The following is an 18088-nucleotide window of genomic DNA, read 5'->3' on the forward strand; positions in this document are numbered from 1 at the left end:
AATAATAATAATAAAAAAAAACACGGAACTGCAATGGAACTGGAATATGTTGTGATAAATGGTAATGGAGTAAACAGACAATTACACTTTGCTCATAAGGTGACTAGTTATTGATAGATGTTGCTCACATAATCTTCTCGTTTCCCACTCACCTGCAAGCTAGCAGAAAATACAGATATCATGAGCATCAAAATGTTTATGTAGTCGGATATAACATCCCACCATGGTTTCAGAATTCTAAGTGCAGGATTCTGTTCGCTGAAATGGCGGAGTTCAGCCAGTGGAATCATGTTCTCACAACGAACTAAAAAGATACAATTAAACTCTGTTCTAAAATATATGCTCACAAAAAGTTAAAATAATGTATGAATAGATGTTCATAAAATGCAATCATGTATAATATAAAGGTATAGTGCAATCAAAAATAATTTTAAAAACACAACAAAAATGAACATCGTTTGGGCATTTACCATCTCCCAATATTTAAAAAAAAAAAAAATATCACGAAATCCAATTATTTTTATTGCTACAAAAACTATACAAAAATGACTACCCTTTCCATATTGCACTTTTTACACACCTATCATATAACACAAATACAATCTAACTACACAGCTACCAAAAAAATGCCATTCATGCATACTGTATCATACAGAAGTACATAAGAAAAATATAAATCATCTAATTTATACTTAAATTAGGCTGCTCCTCCTTCTCTTACCGTGCACCCCAAAACTGGTACAACCTACCGGAGACTATCACATCCACCACCAATTTAAGTTCTTTCAAAACTAAGGCTGTCTCACATTTTAATCTGGTCTGTAACTTTTACATACTACTATAATATATATTATCTTTAACTGTGCATGCAATGTCTTGTATGTAATGTACAGTGGTGTGAAAAAGAAAGTACACCCTCTTTGAATTCTATGGTTCTACATATCAGGACATAATAACTATCATCTGTTCCTTAGCAGATCTAAAAATGAGGTAAATACAACCTCAGATGAACAACAACACATGACATTTTACACCGTCATGATTTATTTAACAAAAATAAAGCCAAAATGGAGAAGCCATATGTGAAAAACCAAGTATACCTTATGATTCAATAGCTTGTAGAACCACCTTTAGCAGCAATAACGTGAAGTACTCGTTTTCTGTATGACTTTATCAGTCGAAGAGAAGCCCCCTAGCGACGCTATTCAATTGAATCCAAGATTTTAAAAGTTCACATCTAACTGTTGAATACTTCAATCACAATGACTGTCACATATGAATATAATGTCCCTCGTAGCCACGTTGTAATACAGTGGTGTGGTCTCCTCAATAGCCTCTGACCCGAGGTATATCTTATATGAGGTAAACCAGTTTTAATGAAAGCAAATAACTCACTGTTTGTACGTGGGATCCAGACAGCGTCGGCGTGCTCCAACCATGGTAGGTACAAAAGTATGTCTTTGATAAAGCACGAGCCTCCGTGAGAAACGTATAAGAGTTAGTCTCTTTGCTATATGTGCAATAAAGCTTTTGTACTTTGTCAAGAAGTCCCGGTCTGCAATCTTTATCAAAAGGCAGCTGCACCGCCTCACCTATCTACACCTTTGACTTTATCACTCTCTCACATTGTTGTTGTGCAATTTTGGCCCAGAGGCAGAGAGAAAGTACAGTTATTCATTTAGTAACAAATATTAACTAAAAATAAAGAATATATTAACCAATTTTTAGAACAAGGATCTAGGGGGTACACTTAGTATTTATATATTAATTATTTATTTGCAGTACACACATTTAATCCAATTGAAACAATAACTATAGGGGACACACAGCACTTAATAATAGTGGAACTTCATGAAGGAGGAATTGGTATGATTCTCATTCAATAGAATTAATTTTGATGGGGCTTACAATTGGTAGACAAATACAAAGAGGGGATAAAATATTACATAATGTTGGCTATTACTAAATACAGTATTAATAAATCTTTATACATATACAGTACCCAGATGGATAGATTAATTCATTCACATTCCATTACATTATAACTAATCGCAATCTGGTGTAAATTAAAGTGAGGATACATGAACTAATTATATTTATGAAATACAAAAATTAACTAAATTTACTCATTTTAACTAAATTTACTCCTTTTGCAGAGAGCTCAAATACTAATAGGCCTGTAAGTGTTCAATTAAGATAAGCAGAGGATGGAGGCCTCAAATTAAAAGGATTCTAAACATACAAATTTCGTATGTGTATATAGGAAAAAGAAAGGGATAAAGAGATGGGAACACCTAATATAATTCCTGTTATAAAGGAATTTAGAAAGGTGCTTGTGCATCTTACTGACAAAACAAAAGTAGGTCATTGATGTTACTCTCTTAGAAATGACACCAGATCGATATCGATGTTCATGCCTAATGGTACTAATGTCTTTAAGGTGTAAATCCAAAAGGTTTCTTGTCTAGATATCTTTATAACCTGGTTACCACCCCTCCAATTCGGATGGATCTTGTCTATACCAAAGAATTTTAAACCATTTGGGTTCTGGTCGTGGTGCTCCTTAAAACCTCAGATCAAGATGACATTATGTTCATGAAAGAGTGGAACAAAATTTTAGATAAAGCATCAATTGAATTGATGAAGTTATTAATAATGCATAGAAATAAGAATTTAGTTACCTTAGAAGTTGACATACAGTCGATAGAGAATAAATTGAATAACTTAGATAAAACTGAGAAACACAAAGAAATTGAAAAAAAGGTTAAGTTAAGAACAGATAAAATTGAAAGGGAAACCAAATTGTCCAAACAAAGGAAGTTTAGGAGAGATAAGGAGGACTAATAACTGCTATAGATCATGGAAAAAGAACCAACAAGAAAATAAAACAGACGTAAAGGAGTCTAATTCAAATGAGACACAACAGGGACACCAGAACGTTAATGAAAATAGATATATGGGCCCAAGACCTAATGCTCATTACCATAAAGATAATAGGTATTGGAATAAAAACAAATATCATCATGATGGGGACAGACAAGGGTCAGGCAACTATAGAAGTAGAAAACACTGTTAGAAAGGACATCAAAATAAGTATAACACACGTCAAGAATATGCACCCAAAGAAAGGGAAAGGGAGGATGTCTTTGTGGATGAAGAGAGACCATCCACATCGGCATCTTCTTTTTTAGAATGGAAACAACAGAGAGAGAGACCAGGGGAAACAATGAAAGCGCAACTGAAGGAGGACACCAAACCACACACTCCTCAGAAAAGGAAGATAGAAAGCCCAAAAACAGAGGAAAGAGAGGAGGGACAAAAACCAGCATCAAAAAAGCAAACAGTGTAGGGAATCAACCAAATGGTATATTTAATCTCAGTGATATTTCTCTTACTAAAGAGCAAACAAGTATCCTACAGAGAGGTTTGGCTTTTGCCCCAACAAATAAGATTAACACATTTAATACCTATATTGATGTAAGTTCGCTAGAAACTTGACACTTAAAAAGTACTTCCTTAAACAAAATGTAACACAAGAGGTGACTCAGGGTGGTATAACCACCTGTGAAAGATTTGTACATACTTCATGCAAAAAGAATTCAATCTTCTTTCCGAGCTATCTAAAAGGAGGACACATAGATACCTTCACTAAATCAGTACAGGAAGACATTGAAAAACTTGATAGAAACAAGAAGCCCAGAAATATAAAAAATCTCACGAAATGTGAATTAGAAGCAGTGGATGATTTATCCAAAAGACAGGACATTGTAATTAAACCGGCAGATAAAGGGGGGGGGGGTGGTCATCCTGAACAGAAGAGATTACGATACAGAATCCCACAGATTATTAGGGGATATTGAAACATACAAATTGTTAAAAGGTAACCCAACTGAACAATATAAAAAAGAACTGTTGGAATTACTAAATGAAGGATTCAGGGATGGGATTCTCACTAAATCAGAATGGGAATACCTAAATATTGAGTCCCCTAGAGTCCCAATCTCTATTACTTACCAAAACTTCACAAGGATGCCACCAACCCCCCCGGACGCCCAATAGTCTCAGGGATAAAATCTCTGAATGCAAATCTTTCTGGCTATATTGACACATTTTTGAAGAACACAGCGAGGAAATTGAGATCATATGTTCAGGACAGTATACAGATATTAAACATCGTACAAAACATGACATGGAGTGAGAACTATATTCTAGTCACATGTGACGTCTGTACACTGTACACAGTGCTAGACCACATCCAAGGATGCAATGCAGTAAAAGAGAACCTCCTTAAAAATGGGGAATTAGATCCTATACAAATCAAATTTGTTGTAGACTGTATAAAACATATACTTAGTCATAACTATTTTTGGTACGATGAAAACTATCTGCAGATTAGGGGCACGGCCATGGGTACCAGATTTGCTCCGAACTATGCCAACATTTTTATGGGCATGTGGGAAGACAATTTCATCTGGTCCAACCACGAGTTCGGGGCAAATCTGGTATCCTGGCATAGATACATTGATGACATACTGTTTGTATGGGATGGGAGTCTAGAACGACTCATGACATTCCTGACAACACTTAATAACAACCCCTATAATTTAAAGTTCACGTATAAATTCAGTCAAACCCAAATTCACTTTTTAGATCTACAGCTATATGTTTTAAATGGGGTGTTAGAAACTAAAACATATGTAAAAGAGGTGGACTGCCATAACTTCCTGATGGGGGATAGTGGACATCTAGATAAGTGGATCAATAATATCCCTCTAGGTCAACTACAAAGAATTAAGCGCAACTGTACTCAAGATCATGTTTTCGATGAACAGGCACATGAATTAATGGATAAATTCACAGAACGAAAATACAAAAAAGAATTGGTGGATGAGGCTTACAACAAAGTCACAAAGATGGAGAGAAAAGATTTGTTGTCTTATAAGTCTAAAGAAAGTAAGGATCACAGAGGTGAGAAAGGCAAAATATCAATACCTTTCGTTACAAGATACACAAACTCCTCTAAACACATTAGGAAAATATTCCAAAAACACTGGAATATTCTCCAAAAAGATCCCGTTTTACAACAAATATTACCAACAAAACCAGAAATAATATTCACCAAGGCTCCTAACCTGAAACAGAGATTAGCTCCCAGCTGCCTGAAAAAGGAATGTATTAAACCCATAAACATCACCAATGGTTTCTTTAAGTGTTTAACATGCAGAGGCTGTAAATTAAATCATAATGCACCAAAGTCATTCAAGAAAATAAAATCAGAAACAACTCAGGAGGAGTTTGAAATAAAAGATTTCATTGATTGCAACTCAAGTTATGTAATCTACATGCTACAGTGTCCATGTAACAAGCAATATATAGGAAGGACAACACGTAAACTGAAATTGAGAATAGCAGAACACGTTAAGAATATAGAGAGAGGCTTTTTACAACACAGTGTATCAAAACATTTTAAGGAGCACCACGACCAGAACCCAAATGGTTTAAAATTCTTTGGTATAGACAAGATCCATCCGAATTGGAGGGGTGGTAACCAGGTTATAAAGATATCTAGACAAGAAACCTTTTGGATTTACACCTTAAAGACATTAGTACCATTAGGCATGAACATCGTTATCGATCTGGGGTCATTCCTAAGAGAGTAACATCAATGACCTACTTTTGTTTTGTCAGTAAGATGCACAAGCACCTTTCTAAATTCCTTTATCACAGGAATTATATTAGGTGTTCCCATCTCTTTATCCCTTTCTTTTTCCTATATACACATACGAAATTTGTATGTTTAGAATCCTTTTATTTTGAGGCCTCCATCCTCTGCTTATCTTAATTGAACACTTACAGGCCTATTAGTATTTGAGCTCTCTGCAAAAGGCAAAATTAGCTAAAATGAGTAAATTTAGTTAATTTTTGTATTTCATAAATATAATTAGTTCATGTACACTGGCGACACACTTTATTCGAGCTCGGCTAGTCCCACGAATTCGGGTATACCCGGGTGTATTGAGGTTTGTGACTGTTTTCTGCCCGAGTGCATTGAGTTATTTTCCGGCAGGGATTGAAGCATTTTATTCCCGTTGGCTGCAATACTACATATATATATACTGCATTACAATTCATGAATTTATGCCATCTGGTAGACACGCGAAGCATTGCAGCCTATTAAATCCTAATCATTATCATTTAACAGATCAGCCGCCCATCAGCCAGGCATGAACTCAGGCTGGGAAGGCAAATGCAACGGGGCTTGTCAGAGGTGAGGAGCGGCGCATTCCAGGTATCTGCCAGGTACATACCGGGTATTTGCTCGAATAAAGTGTGTCGGTGCAGTATCCTCACTTTAATTTACACCAGATTGCGATTAGTTATAATGTAATGGAATGTGAATGAATTAATCTATCCATCTGGGTACTGTATATGTATAAAGATTTATTAATACTGTATTTAGTAATAGCCAACATTATGTAATATTTTATCCCCTCTCTGTATTTGTCTACCAATTGTAAGCCCCATCAAAATTAATTCTATTGAATGAGCATCATACCAATTCCTCCTTCATGAAGTTCCACTATTATTAAGTGCTGTGTGTCCCCTATAGTTATTGTTTCAATTGGATTAAATGTGTGTACTGCAAATAAATAATTAATATATAAATACTAAGTGTACCCCCTAGATCCTTGTTCTAAAAATTGGTTAATATATTCTTTATTTTTAGTTAATATTTGTTACTAAATGAATAACTGTACTTTCTCTCTGCCTCTTGGCATTATATGCACCATTAGCATGTTGGTTACATTTATAGATTGCTGCATTGGCAGTCAATGGTATCAGGAGTGTTGAGAACTTTACACTTATGCGCAGCCCCATCTACTTGCTTCTGGGCATTATATGCTTTACTAGCAGGTCTAATACATCCTGCATTGTTTTTTATTTTTGCTTTTTAATTTGCTAGCATTTTTTGTGTTTAGTACTTTGAACATGGGTATAGCCTAGTCTCATAACGGAGCCATTCTCCTCTTAACTTTAATGGATTGTATCTAACCGTATAGACAATGTGTTGTTATGCAATATGTTATGTAATTGGTTTCCTTGTAACCCAATTTTGTGATTTTATACAATAATGTCCACTCATTATGTCCCAAATTTATAGTGCAAATTGGATTTATTCAATATCAATACACACTTAGTTGTGATTATTGTTTGAGTAATTTTGTTCTTACTGAAATCTGTTTTTACTACATAAATACGATTAAGCATTTGATAATGGTTTAACCTAAAATCAATTGACCTTATTGTGTTAATCAATGATGAGCATTAAAATATTTAATATCCCAGTAGATACTCTCATCAGATCAATTAATCGCCAAACTGGGTATTTTCTTTATATGTATGCACTCTGACCTTAATAATTGAATGTCATAATACCGGAAATAATTGTCTTTTAGCCAATCATGACAATATCCAATCAGTCACAAGAGGTGGATATTTATACCCTAGGAAGGGAGAGGTTAAGGTATTATCCCCTGAGGAAGCCCTAGTGGAAAAACGCGTAGGGCAGACGCTTGCGGACAGAGCAGTTTGAGACGCGCTGTGGACAGGTCTTGTGTACCGGAGCAGAGGCAGCGCACTGACGTCATTGGAAGACGGAGTCTCACGAGAGTCAGAGCCGGAGCACACGACACGGAAGTGATCCAGTACAGCAGCAGTGCAGAGAACCGGAGAGAGACAGATACGAGTGTGAGAGACTCATTCAAACTCTCAACTGCCAGATTTAATTTCACAGCATGTGAGTGGAATACTGTTTGTTATTTTTTAGATAGATTTTAATAAAAGGTTTACACTATTCCTTGTTCTATTGTCCCTTTCCACTCCCTCCCCCTCTCCTCCCCCCCTCCCGGTGAGTTTCATCCCTTGTAAAGGTATCGTCTAGCAGCAGACGGACGGTGATTCTGCAGCAGCTTTCTGGAGTAATCTGTGCAAGTGAAGTGTATGAGACACACAGAAATCACAAAGACAACCAGAGGCAGGGTTCCTGAGTCCCATTGAGGATTAAATGCTTTAATTTGCTGAATTAAGTGTAAGTGCATATCTTACCACCCTTAATCTGAAAATTACAGACATACTGCCCTATGATATTTTTCTCTTTGTTTCTTCCCTGGCTTATTTGCGCCTAGGTCGTTTCTTCCCTATATATATATATATTTATTTATATTCATGTATTTATTTAGATTTATTTATTGTAGGGCTGCTGTGTGTGAATTTTTTTATTGTGGGTAGCGGGGGTGGGTGAAGGGGGTATTAGCCCCAACGGTGGTTGTTTAGGGCTTGCGGGGAGGGCAGCGGGAGGGGTTAACCCCTTCATGACCGTAGCAGTATTAACTGCTACGGTCGTGAAGGGGTTAAGTGCACCCGCCATCCCCCCGCAAGTCCTAAACTCACACCAAGGGCCAAATACCCCCTTCACCCACCCCCGCTACCCACAATAAAGTGGGCACGGTGGGTTAACCCCTTCATTGCCTTAGCGGCTATCAGCTATGGCAATGAAGCAGCATTTCTGTATTTTAATAATATTGTGCAGGAGCAGGGGGTCCCCTGAGCTTTGATTTGTGGCTCAGGGAACCCCCTGCTCACTGTACAATATTATTAAAAATACATTCATGCTGCTTCGTTACCATAGCACATAGCCGCAAAGGTAAGGAACGAGTGTTTATTGATATGGGTGTTTTATTCATACTGTAGATGTGCAGAGGGTCTCCGGAGCTGAACCGCTTTGGTTTTCGGTCCGGGGACCCCCTGCTTCCCGAGATACAGGCCCCTTAAGGGGGTGCCGGTATCCCTCTGCTTTGTTTACATTCCGCGGTCACGTGATCGGGACCTTTAAATACAGAGGGATACCGGCACCTCATAAAGGGGTCTGTATCTCGGGAAGCAGGGGGTCCCCGGACCTGAAACCAATGCGGTTCAATGGGTTGAACAAAAATACTGTATGAAACGTTTAGTAATTGCAACCATTTTCATACACAGTCCCCTTATTTCAGGGGTTCAAATGTAATTGGACAAATTAACACAATCATAAATAAAATGTTCATTTTTAATACATTATCGAGAATCCTTTGCAGACAATGACTGCTTGAAGTCTGGAGCGCATGGACATCACCAAACGCTGGGTTTCCTCCTTTGTGATGCTTTGCCGGGCCTTTACTGTAGCTGTCTTCAGTTGTTGTTTGTTCGTGGGTCTTTGTGCCTTAAGTTTTGTCTTCAGTAAATGAAATGCATGCTTGATCGGGTTGAGATCAGGTGATTGACTCGGCCATTGCAGAATATTCCACTTCTATGCCTTAAAAAACTCCTGGGTTGCTTTCGCAGTATGTTTTGGGTCATTGTCCATCTGTAAAGTGAAGCGCCGTCCAATCAACTTCGCTGAATTTGGCTGAATCTGAGCAGACAATATATCCCTATACATTTCAGAATTCATCCGGCTGCTTCTGTCTTCTGTCACATCATCAACAAACACTAGTGACCCAGGGCCATGGTAAGCCATGCATGCCCATGCCATCACACTGCCTCCACCGTGTTTTACATATGATATGGTATGCTTCGGATCATGAGCCGTTTCAAGCCTTCTCCATACTTTTTTCTTCCCATCATTTTGGTACAGGTTGATCTTAGTTTCATCTGTCCAAAGAATGCTGTTCCAGAACTGGGCTGGCTTTTTTAGATATTGTTTGGCAAAGTCTAATCTGGCCTTTCTATTCTTGAGGCTTATGAATGGTTTGCACCTTGTGGTGAACCCTCTGTATTTGCTCTAGTGACGTCTTCTCTTTATGGTAGTGTAAGGAATCCACACCTCAGTTTACTTCTTACCTTGCCTTACAGACCTGTGCAGTCCTGGAACACTCCCCCTGATATCTACTGCAGCTGTGCAAGCTATTACTGAAGCCCCAGCCTGGGTTCAGTCATTAGAGCAATGCTGTCACACGCCCCTTCTGCTATTGGTTCGCTGACCTTTAAATACAGCATTCCCACAATGCTTCTCTGCCGAGCATAATCCTTCTTGGATGTTCACTGTATTTGACACGTGTCTTGGCCGCCTTGTTGCTGTTTTTCATGTTCCTTGTTCCTAGTTCATGTTCCTAGTTCCTGGTGCCTGCTGCTCTCTCTCCATTGCAGAGGCCGTGTCCTGGTTCCTGTGCTGAAGCGGTGGATCTCCAGCGTAACTACAGCTCCCTGTTTCCTGAGGCCTGCTGCCCTTCCCATAGCAGAGACCTGTCTCTGAGTCCTGAGGTCTGTAGCTCTCTCTCCCCGCACAGGCTCATTCTGGACTCCTGCACTGAAGCATTGGTTTACCAGTGCTGCCTGGCAGTGTGCCAACTCCGGTCAGCCTTCTCCTTCCTGAGACCGGCGCCATGGGCCGTGGATGCCACTCGCGCAAACCCCGTTTCCGACCTGCAGCAATTTCGCTGAAGCAGGAAGACATGCTTGATCTCCTGTTGCCGACTCCCTGCTTGGACTATATTTACCATGATGTCTCCAATCCTGACCCTGGCTCATCCACTGACTACGCTGCTCTCTCCAGTCCCGACCCTGCTATGTACGACTACGAACTGCGCAATCCAGATCAGCCTGCGCGGTCTAAGGTCGGTGCTTATACAACCCCACCTCAGCCACGCGGTCCGACCCTGGTTTGTGGCGAGCACAACCGTGACAGGTAGACTTGGATAATGATATGCCTACCTCCTGGAGAGTGTTCTTCACTTGGCTGGATGTTGTGAAGGGGTTTTTCTTTACCATGGAAAGGATCCTACGATCATCCACCACTGTTGTCATTGTGGACATCCAGGCCTTTTTGTGTTGCAGAGCTCATCAGTGCGTTTTTTTCTCAGAATGTACCAAACTGTTGATTTGGCCACCCTAAAGTTCCTGCTATCTCTCTGATGGCTTTTCTTTTTTTGCAGCCTAAGGATGCCCTGTTTCACTTGCATTGAGAGCTCCTTTGACCGCATGTTTTGGGTTCACAGCAACAGCTTCCAAATGCGAATGCCACACCTGGAATCAACTCCAGACCCTTTACCTGCTTAATTGATGATGAAATAATGAAGGAATAGCCCACACCTGTCCATGAAACAGCTTTTGAGTCAATTGTCCAATTACTTTTGGTCCCTTGAAAAAGAGGGGGCTACATATTCAAGAGATGTAATTCCTAAACCCTTCCTCCAATTTTAATGTGAATACCGTCAAATTAAAGCTGATATACTGCCCTTTAAGCCCATATTCATTATTTAACTGTAACTTGAATTTATTTTCGTACACAGCCGAAATAACAGTGTTCGACAAATCACCCAAAAATCTACTCGCCCAACCAAAAAATCTACTCGCCACCTAGTCCCGCCCCCAACCCCACCCCTAATCCCGCCCCCAACCCGCCCCTAGATCCGCCCCCAACCACGCCCCCCAACCCTAGTCCCGCCCCCAACCCCGCTTTAAAATAAAATATAAATAAAATACATTTAATAAATTCCTAGTCAGAACAACATTCGTTTTTGACATAAATGTATTTATTGTATTACATTATACTACAATTAGTCCTTGTTACGTGTGTGTGTGTGTGTGTAAATGTCGGATCTAGAAATAAAAGCCTGGTGTGAATGACTAGATTCCTGAACCCCTTAACCAGTGTCTGGACGTCCCCGCTTCACAATATCTAAAGCAGCAATCCCTTTAAAGCAGCAATCTTACCTGATCCGCAGTCCCTCAATGTCCAGGTACCCTCATTCCCGCAATGTTATACATTGGAGGGGATGTGTTCCCTACCTCTCTTCTGGGTTAGGGGGGGTTCCGATGTCTTCCGTGTGAAGCTTGAGTCAGATCTGGAAGAAAACAGTATATGTTATTTCGGTGAAGTATAGGGCAAGTAAGATATATAGGGTAAATAAGAGATCCAGAGTGTGGGGGAGAGAAAGAGAGAGTGTGGGGGAGAGAGAGTGGGGGAGAGAAAGAGAGAGTGTGGGGGAGAGAGAGAGTGTGGGGGAGAGAGAGAAAGAGTGTGGGGGAGAGAGAGAGTGTGGTGGGAGAGAGAGAGAGTGTGGGGGAGAGAGAGAGAGTGTGGGAGAGAGAGAGAGTGTGGGAGAGAGAGTGTGGGAGAGTGAGAGAGTGGGAGAGAGAGGGAGAGTGTGGGGGAGAGAGAGAGAGTGTGGGGGAGAGAGAGAGAGTGTGGGGGAGAGAGAGAGAGTATGGGGGAGAGAGAGAGAGTGTGGGGGGGAGAGAGAGAGAGAGTGTGTGGGGGAGAGAGAGAGTGTGGGGGAGAGAGAGAGAGAGTGTGGGGGAGAGAGAGAGAGTGTGGGGGAGAGAGAGAGAGAGTGTGTGGGGGAGAGAGAGAGAGTGTGTGTGGGGGAGAGAGAGAGTGTGTGGGAGAGAGAGAGTGTGGGAGAGAGAGAGAGTGTGGGGGAGAGAGAGAGAGTGTGGGGGAGAGAAAGAGAGTGTGGGGGAGAGCGAGAGAGTGTGGGGAGAGAGAGAGAGTGTGGGGGAGAGAGAGAGTGTGGGGGAGAGAGAGAGTGTGGGGGAGAGAGAGAGAGAGAGTGTGGGGGAGAGAGAGAGAGAGAGTGTGGGGGAGAAAGAGAGTGTGGGGGAGAGAGACAGAGAGTGTGGGGGAGAGAGAGAGTGCGGGGGAGAGAGACAGAGAGTGTGGGGGAGAGAGAGTGTGGGGGAGAGAGAGAGAGTGTGGGGGAGAGAGAGAGAGTGTGGGGGAGAGAGAGAGAGGGTGTGGGGGAGAGAGAGAGTGTGGGGGAGAGAGTGTGGGGGAGAGAGAGTGTGGGGGAGGGAGAGAGTGTGGGGGAGAGAGAGAGAGTGTGGGGAGAGAGAGAGAGTGTGGGGGAGAGAGAGAGAGTGTGTGGGGGGGAGAGAGAGTGTGGGGGGGGAGAGAGAGTGGGGGGAGAGAGAGAAAGAGAGAGTGGGGGTAGAGAGAGAGAAAGAGAGAGTGGGGGAGAGAGAGTGTGGGGGGGGAGAGAGAGACAGTGTGGGGGGGAGAGAGAGAGAGTGGGGGGGAGAGAGAGAGAGAGTGTGGGGGGGAGAGAGAGAGAGTGTGTGGGGCAGAGAGGGAGAGTTTGGGGGGAGAGAGAGTGTGGGGGGAGAGAGAGAGAGTGTGGGGGGGAGAGAGAGTGTGGGGGGAGAGAGAGAGAGTGTAGGGGAGAGAGAGAAATAGAGTGTGGGGGAGAGAGAGAGTGTGGGGGAGAGAGAGAGTGTGGGGGAGAGAGTGTGGGGGAGAGAGAGAGAGTGTGGGGGAGAGAGAGTGTGGGGGAGAGAGAGTGTGTGGGGGAGAGAGAGAGTGTGGGGGAGAGAGATAGAGTGTGGGGGAGAGAGAGAGAGTGTGGGGGAGAGAGAGTGTGGGGGAGAGAGAGTGTGGGGGAGAGAGTGTGTGGGGGGAGAGAGAGAGAGTGTGGGGGAGAGAGAGAGAGTGTGGGGGGAGAGAGAGAGTGTGGGGGAGAGAGTGTGGGGGAGAGAGAGAGTGTGGGGGAGAGAGAGAGAGAGTGTGTGGGAGAGAGAGAGAGTGTGGGAGAGTGAGAGAGTGGGAGAGAGAGGGAGAGTGTGGGGGAGAGGAGAGAGTGTGGGGGGAGAGAGTGAGAGTGTGTGGGGGGGAGAGAGAGTGAGTATGGGGGAGAGAGGTGTGGGGGGAGAGAGTGTGTGGGGGGGAGAGAGAGAGAGTGTGTGGGGGAGAGAGAGAGTGTGGGGGGGAGGAGAGAGTGTGGGGAGAGAGAGAGAGTGTGTGGGGGAGAGAGAGAGAGTGTGTGGGGGGTGGGTGAGTGTGGGGGAGAGAGAGGTGTGGGAGAGAGAGAGGAGAGAGTGTGGGGGGGAGAGAGTGAGTGTGTGGGGGGGGAGTGAGAGAGTGTGGGGGAGAGAGAGGTGTGTGGGGAGAGAGAGAGTGTGGGGGAGAGAGAGTGTGGGGGAGAGAGAGAGAGTGAGTGTGGGGGAGAGAGTGAGAGTGTGGGGGAGAAGAGTGTGTGGGGGAGAGAGAAGAGAGTGTGGGGGAGAGAGAGAGTGGGGGGAGAGAGGAAGAGAGTGTGGGGGTGAGAGAGTGTGGGGGAGAGTGAGTGTGGGGTGAGAGAGTGTGTGGGGGAGAGAGTGTGTGGGGGAGAGAGAGTGTGGGGGAGGGAGAGAGAGTGTGGGGGGGAGAGAGAGAGTGTGGGGGAGTGAGAGTGTGGGGGAGAGAGTGAGTGTGGGGGAGAGAGAGAGAGTGTGGGGGGAGTGAGAGAGTGTGGGGGGAGAGAGAGTGTGTGTGTGGGGGGGTGAGTGAGTGTGGGGGGGAGAGAGAGTGGGGGGGGAGAGAGAGAAGAGTGAGTGGGGGGTTGAGTGTGTGAAGAGAGAGTGGGGGAGAGAGTGTGTGGGGGGGGGAGTGAGAGAGTGTGGGGGGGGAGAGAGAGAGATGGGGGAGAGAGAGAGAGAGAGAGAGAGAGTGTGGGGGGAGAGAGAGTGAGTGTGTGGGGCGGAGAGGGAGAGTGTGGGGGGAGAGAGAGGAGAGTGTGGGGGGAGAGAGAGAGTGTGGGGGGGGAGAGAGAGTGTGGGGGAGAGAGAGAGAGTGTGGGAGAGAGAGACAGAGAGTGTGGGGGAGAGAGAGAGAGTGTAGGGGAGAGTGAGAATAGAGTGTGGGGGAGAGAGAGAGAGTGTGGGGGAGAGAGAGAGAGTGTTGGGGGAGAGAGAGAGTGTGGGGGAGAGAGAGAGTGTGGGGGTGAGAGAGAGAGTGTGTGGGGGTGAGAGAGTGTGGGGGGAGGGGAGAGGTGTGTGTGGGGGAGAGAGAGAGAGTGTGGGAGAGTGAGGAGGTGTGTGGGGGGAGGAGTGTGGGGGTGAGAGAGTGTGGGGGGGAGTGAGAGTGTGGGGGGGAGGTGTGTGGGGGAGTGGAGAGAGTGTGGGGGAGAGGGAGAGTGTGTGGGGGAGAGAGAGGAGTGTGGGGGGTGAGTGAGTGTGTGGGGGGGAGAGTGTGTGGGGGTGGGTGTGTGGGGGGAGGGGGGGAGTGTGGGGGGTTGGGAGTGTGTGTGGGGGGGTGTGAGTGTGGGGGAGGAGTGTGTGGGGGTGAGAGAGAGAAGGTGTGGGGGAGTGAGTGAGTGTGGGGGGGGTGAGAGAGTGTGGGGGGTGAGAGAGAGTGTGGGGGAGGGTGAGAGAGTGTGGGGGAGGGAGAGGAGTGTGTGGGGGGAGAGACAGAGAGTGTAGGGGAGAGGTGAGGTGTGGGGGGAGAGGTGTGGGGGGGGAGAGAGTGAGTGTGGGGGGGAGAGGTGTGGAGAGAGTGTGGGGGGAGTGAGAGAGTGTGGGGGGAGAGGAGAGAGTGTGGGGGAGAGAGAGAGAGTGTGGGGGAGAGAGAGAGAGTGTGTGGGGGAGAGAGAGAGTGTGTGGGGGAGAGAGACAGAGAGTGTGGGGGGAGAGAGAGTGTGGGGGAGAGAGAGAGTGTGTGGGGGGGAGAGAGAGAGAGTGTGGGGGGGAGAGTGAGAGTGTGTGGGGGAGAGAGAGAGAGGGTGTGGGGAGAGAGGAGAGTGTGGGGGGAGAGAGAGAGAGCGTGGGGAGGGAGAGAGAGAGTGTGGGGGAGGGAGAGAGTGTGGGGGGAGAGAGAGTGTGGGGGGAGTGAGAGTGTGGGGTGGGGAGAGAGAGTGTGGGGGAGAGAGTGTGTGGGGGAGAGAGAGAGTGTGGGGGAGAGAGACAGAGAGTGTGGGGGAGGAGTGTGGGGGAGAGAGACAGAGAGTGTGGGGGAGAGATAGTGTGGGGGAGAGAGAGAGTGTGGGGGAGAGTGTGGGGAGGAGACAGAGGGGAGAAACGGTGGGTGATACACAGAGTGGGGGGGGTGTGACTGACTGGGGGGGGTGACTAATTGGGGGGGTGACTGACTGGGGGGGGGTGACTGACTGGGGGGGGGTGACTGACTGGGGGGTGACTGACAATCAGCAGGGTGGGTGGGAGGCACGTGGCGAGGTAGCCCCCAGCGGGCGCCCAGGGGACAGTCAGCCCTGCCGTGGCCGCCACTGCCCGACATCCCCCCCTCCTCATGCGGCTAGCTGGCGCATGGGAGGCACGTGGTGAGGGGTGAGGGCCGAGGCCCCCCCCCCCCACACGCCAACCGGGCTGCAGCAGCGGGGACCTCCCACCCCGGGCAGTGATCGGTGGATCGAGGGGAAGGGGACAGGAGCAGGGGAAGGGGACAGGAGCAGGGGAAGGGGACAGGAGCAGGGGACAGGAGCAGGGGACAGGAGCAGGGGAAGGGGACAGGAGCAGGGGACAGGAGCAGGGGAAGGGGACAGGAGCAGGGGACAGGAGAGCTGCCGCGGTGGGGAGCAGGGAGCCATGTGGGGACCAGGGGGATCGCAGGGAAGGAGCAGAGGGGCCGCAGAATGGCGAGTACTTACCCTCCAACAGATGTCCGGGCAGAAAGAATGGCCGCTCGTTGGGGGGGGGCTCATATAGAGCCTGGCCGCGCGCCCACAAAGCCTGGGAGCGCGCGACAATCAGCTGTCAGGTAGGGGGAGTTTTTTTAATTTTTATTTTTGCAGCGCGAGCAGGGAAATTAAAAAACAAAACACGTGTGCTGCTTGGGCCAATATTTACTCGCCCGGGGGTTAAATCTACACGACCCGGGCGTGTAAATGTATAGGATTGTCGAACACTGTATGTGTGTGTGTGTGTGTGTGTGTGTGTGTGTGTGTGTGTAACTTGTGGCAATGTATTGCTGCTGCTGCTACCGCCACTAGTGATTCATGTTGCTTTCCACAAACTTGACCTTTTGTGAGATTGTCATCAGCGTTGGTTATAAATAATAGAAATGACATAAGGTAATTTACAATTCCATATACCATTAACGCAGCAACCGTACCTTCAACAGCAATGTCTTCGGCATCTCCCCCTACAACTACTGTCAATATGGTTGCGCGGCGTAAAATGGCGCTGCGTTGCCATGCCAACGGGAACGTCACGTGACGTAACAGTATTACGTGATTCCCGTTGCCATGACCATGAGATGCCACATGTCATGCGGTGCCACGTTGTCATGGCAACTTGACGCCGCGTGACGTTGCATAGCGCCCCATTGTCATGGCAACAGTGTCATTTAAAAAAAAAAAAATCTCCGGGTTGGCCGTCAGTTGAAGGTGGCAACCCTGCATACAACACAAATAGTATTTAGCAATAGACCAAATACAATTCAAAATGTGTAATAAGGAGCACTGAGCAACTCATTGGGAAGAGCATATTGCTCGGGCTGGGTGTATAAAGGGAGGCAGAGGAGGTCACTGGGCTCTGCTGGCAGCAGAGAAGGGGTTAATCTCCACCTTTACCCTATTGAGGGCTTAAATCGACAGTGAAAATGTTGCATGGGGAATATGGGGTGTCAAACACCCTTCCGGTGGCCCTCGGCCCCATCGGAAGAAGAGTGTGTGGGGTGTGGTTACTGTAACTGAGAACCAACCTCAGGGTGGTAATCCACCCGCTCCAGAAACCGCGCACAAAATGGCGGCGGCTGCGGAGCAAATGGAGGTCCGAGTACTGATGACGGACCCTACAATCGGGCGGGAATAGGTGGCGAGGTTAATTCAGAAAGGCGGGACGTAAAGAAAGCGCGTAGGCCAATCGGGGCACGTAAAGAGTGCGCGACCGGCTTGGTTTCATTGCGTCACCACCCAGCTGGAGCGGGAACCAGGGAGGCAGAGACACGTGGCGCTCCGCTAGTCACGTGGTATTGATTTAGGCGGAAAGTAACGAAGGCATTGCAGAGAGAAGAGGGGGGACGTGGGGCGGGGGTAAATGGAAAGGGTTAAACGGTGTTGTATTGGGGATATGGGGGGAGGTGTAGTAGGAGGAGGATGGTCAGTGTAGAGCTGCAAAAAGGCAAGAGGGGAGGAAAAGGTGGTCTGTTAGGGGAAAAAAGGCATGGTAATAGCAAAATCATTTGGACAGGATGGAAAGGCAGAGTAAATAGCAACTGAGAGGAAAGAGGTTCAAGTGCAAAGGCCACACAAGGTGTTTTCTGGTTGTTCTAACGCTTACATTTGTTGCTAAGTGGGACATTTATCACATAAGTTATATAAATATGTATATATTATACATTATA

General features: G+C 45.9%; 1 protein-coding gene across 7 annotated transcripts in view; it reads right to left on the reverse strand.

Moving 5' to 3' along the window:
- Positions 1-17607, reverse strand: part of LOC142470678 (volume-regulated anion channel subunit LRRC8C-like) — a 55932-nt gene extending 38325 nt beyond the window's left edge. For 2 of the 7 annotated variants that reach the window (XM_075577297.1, XM_075577298.1), the window contains exon 1: positions 17447-17607. Coding sequence is in view for 3 of the 7 variants with exons in the window: in XM_075577294.1 (XP_075433409.1) it covers positions 153-290 (138 nt within the window). In the remaining 4 variants the exon portion in view is untranslated. Of the gene's footprint in view, positions 1-152; positions 305-16855 lie in introns of those variants that run through there. The other 5 variants (XM_075577295.1, XM_075577296.1, XM_075577294.1 and 2 more) reach the window with 4 other exon arrangements.
- Positions 17608-18088: the final 481 nt, after the last annotated feature.

This window comes from Ascaphus truei, chromosome 20, assembly GCF_040206685.1.
Source record: "Ascaphus truei isolate aAscTru1 chromosome 20, aAscTru1.hap1, whole genome shotgun sequence".
Lineage (NCBI taxonomy): Eukaryota > Metazoa > Chordata > Amphibia > Anura > Ascaphidae > Ascaphus > Ascaphus truei.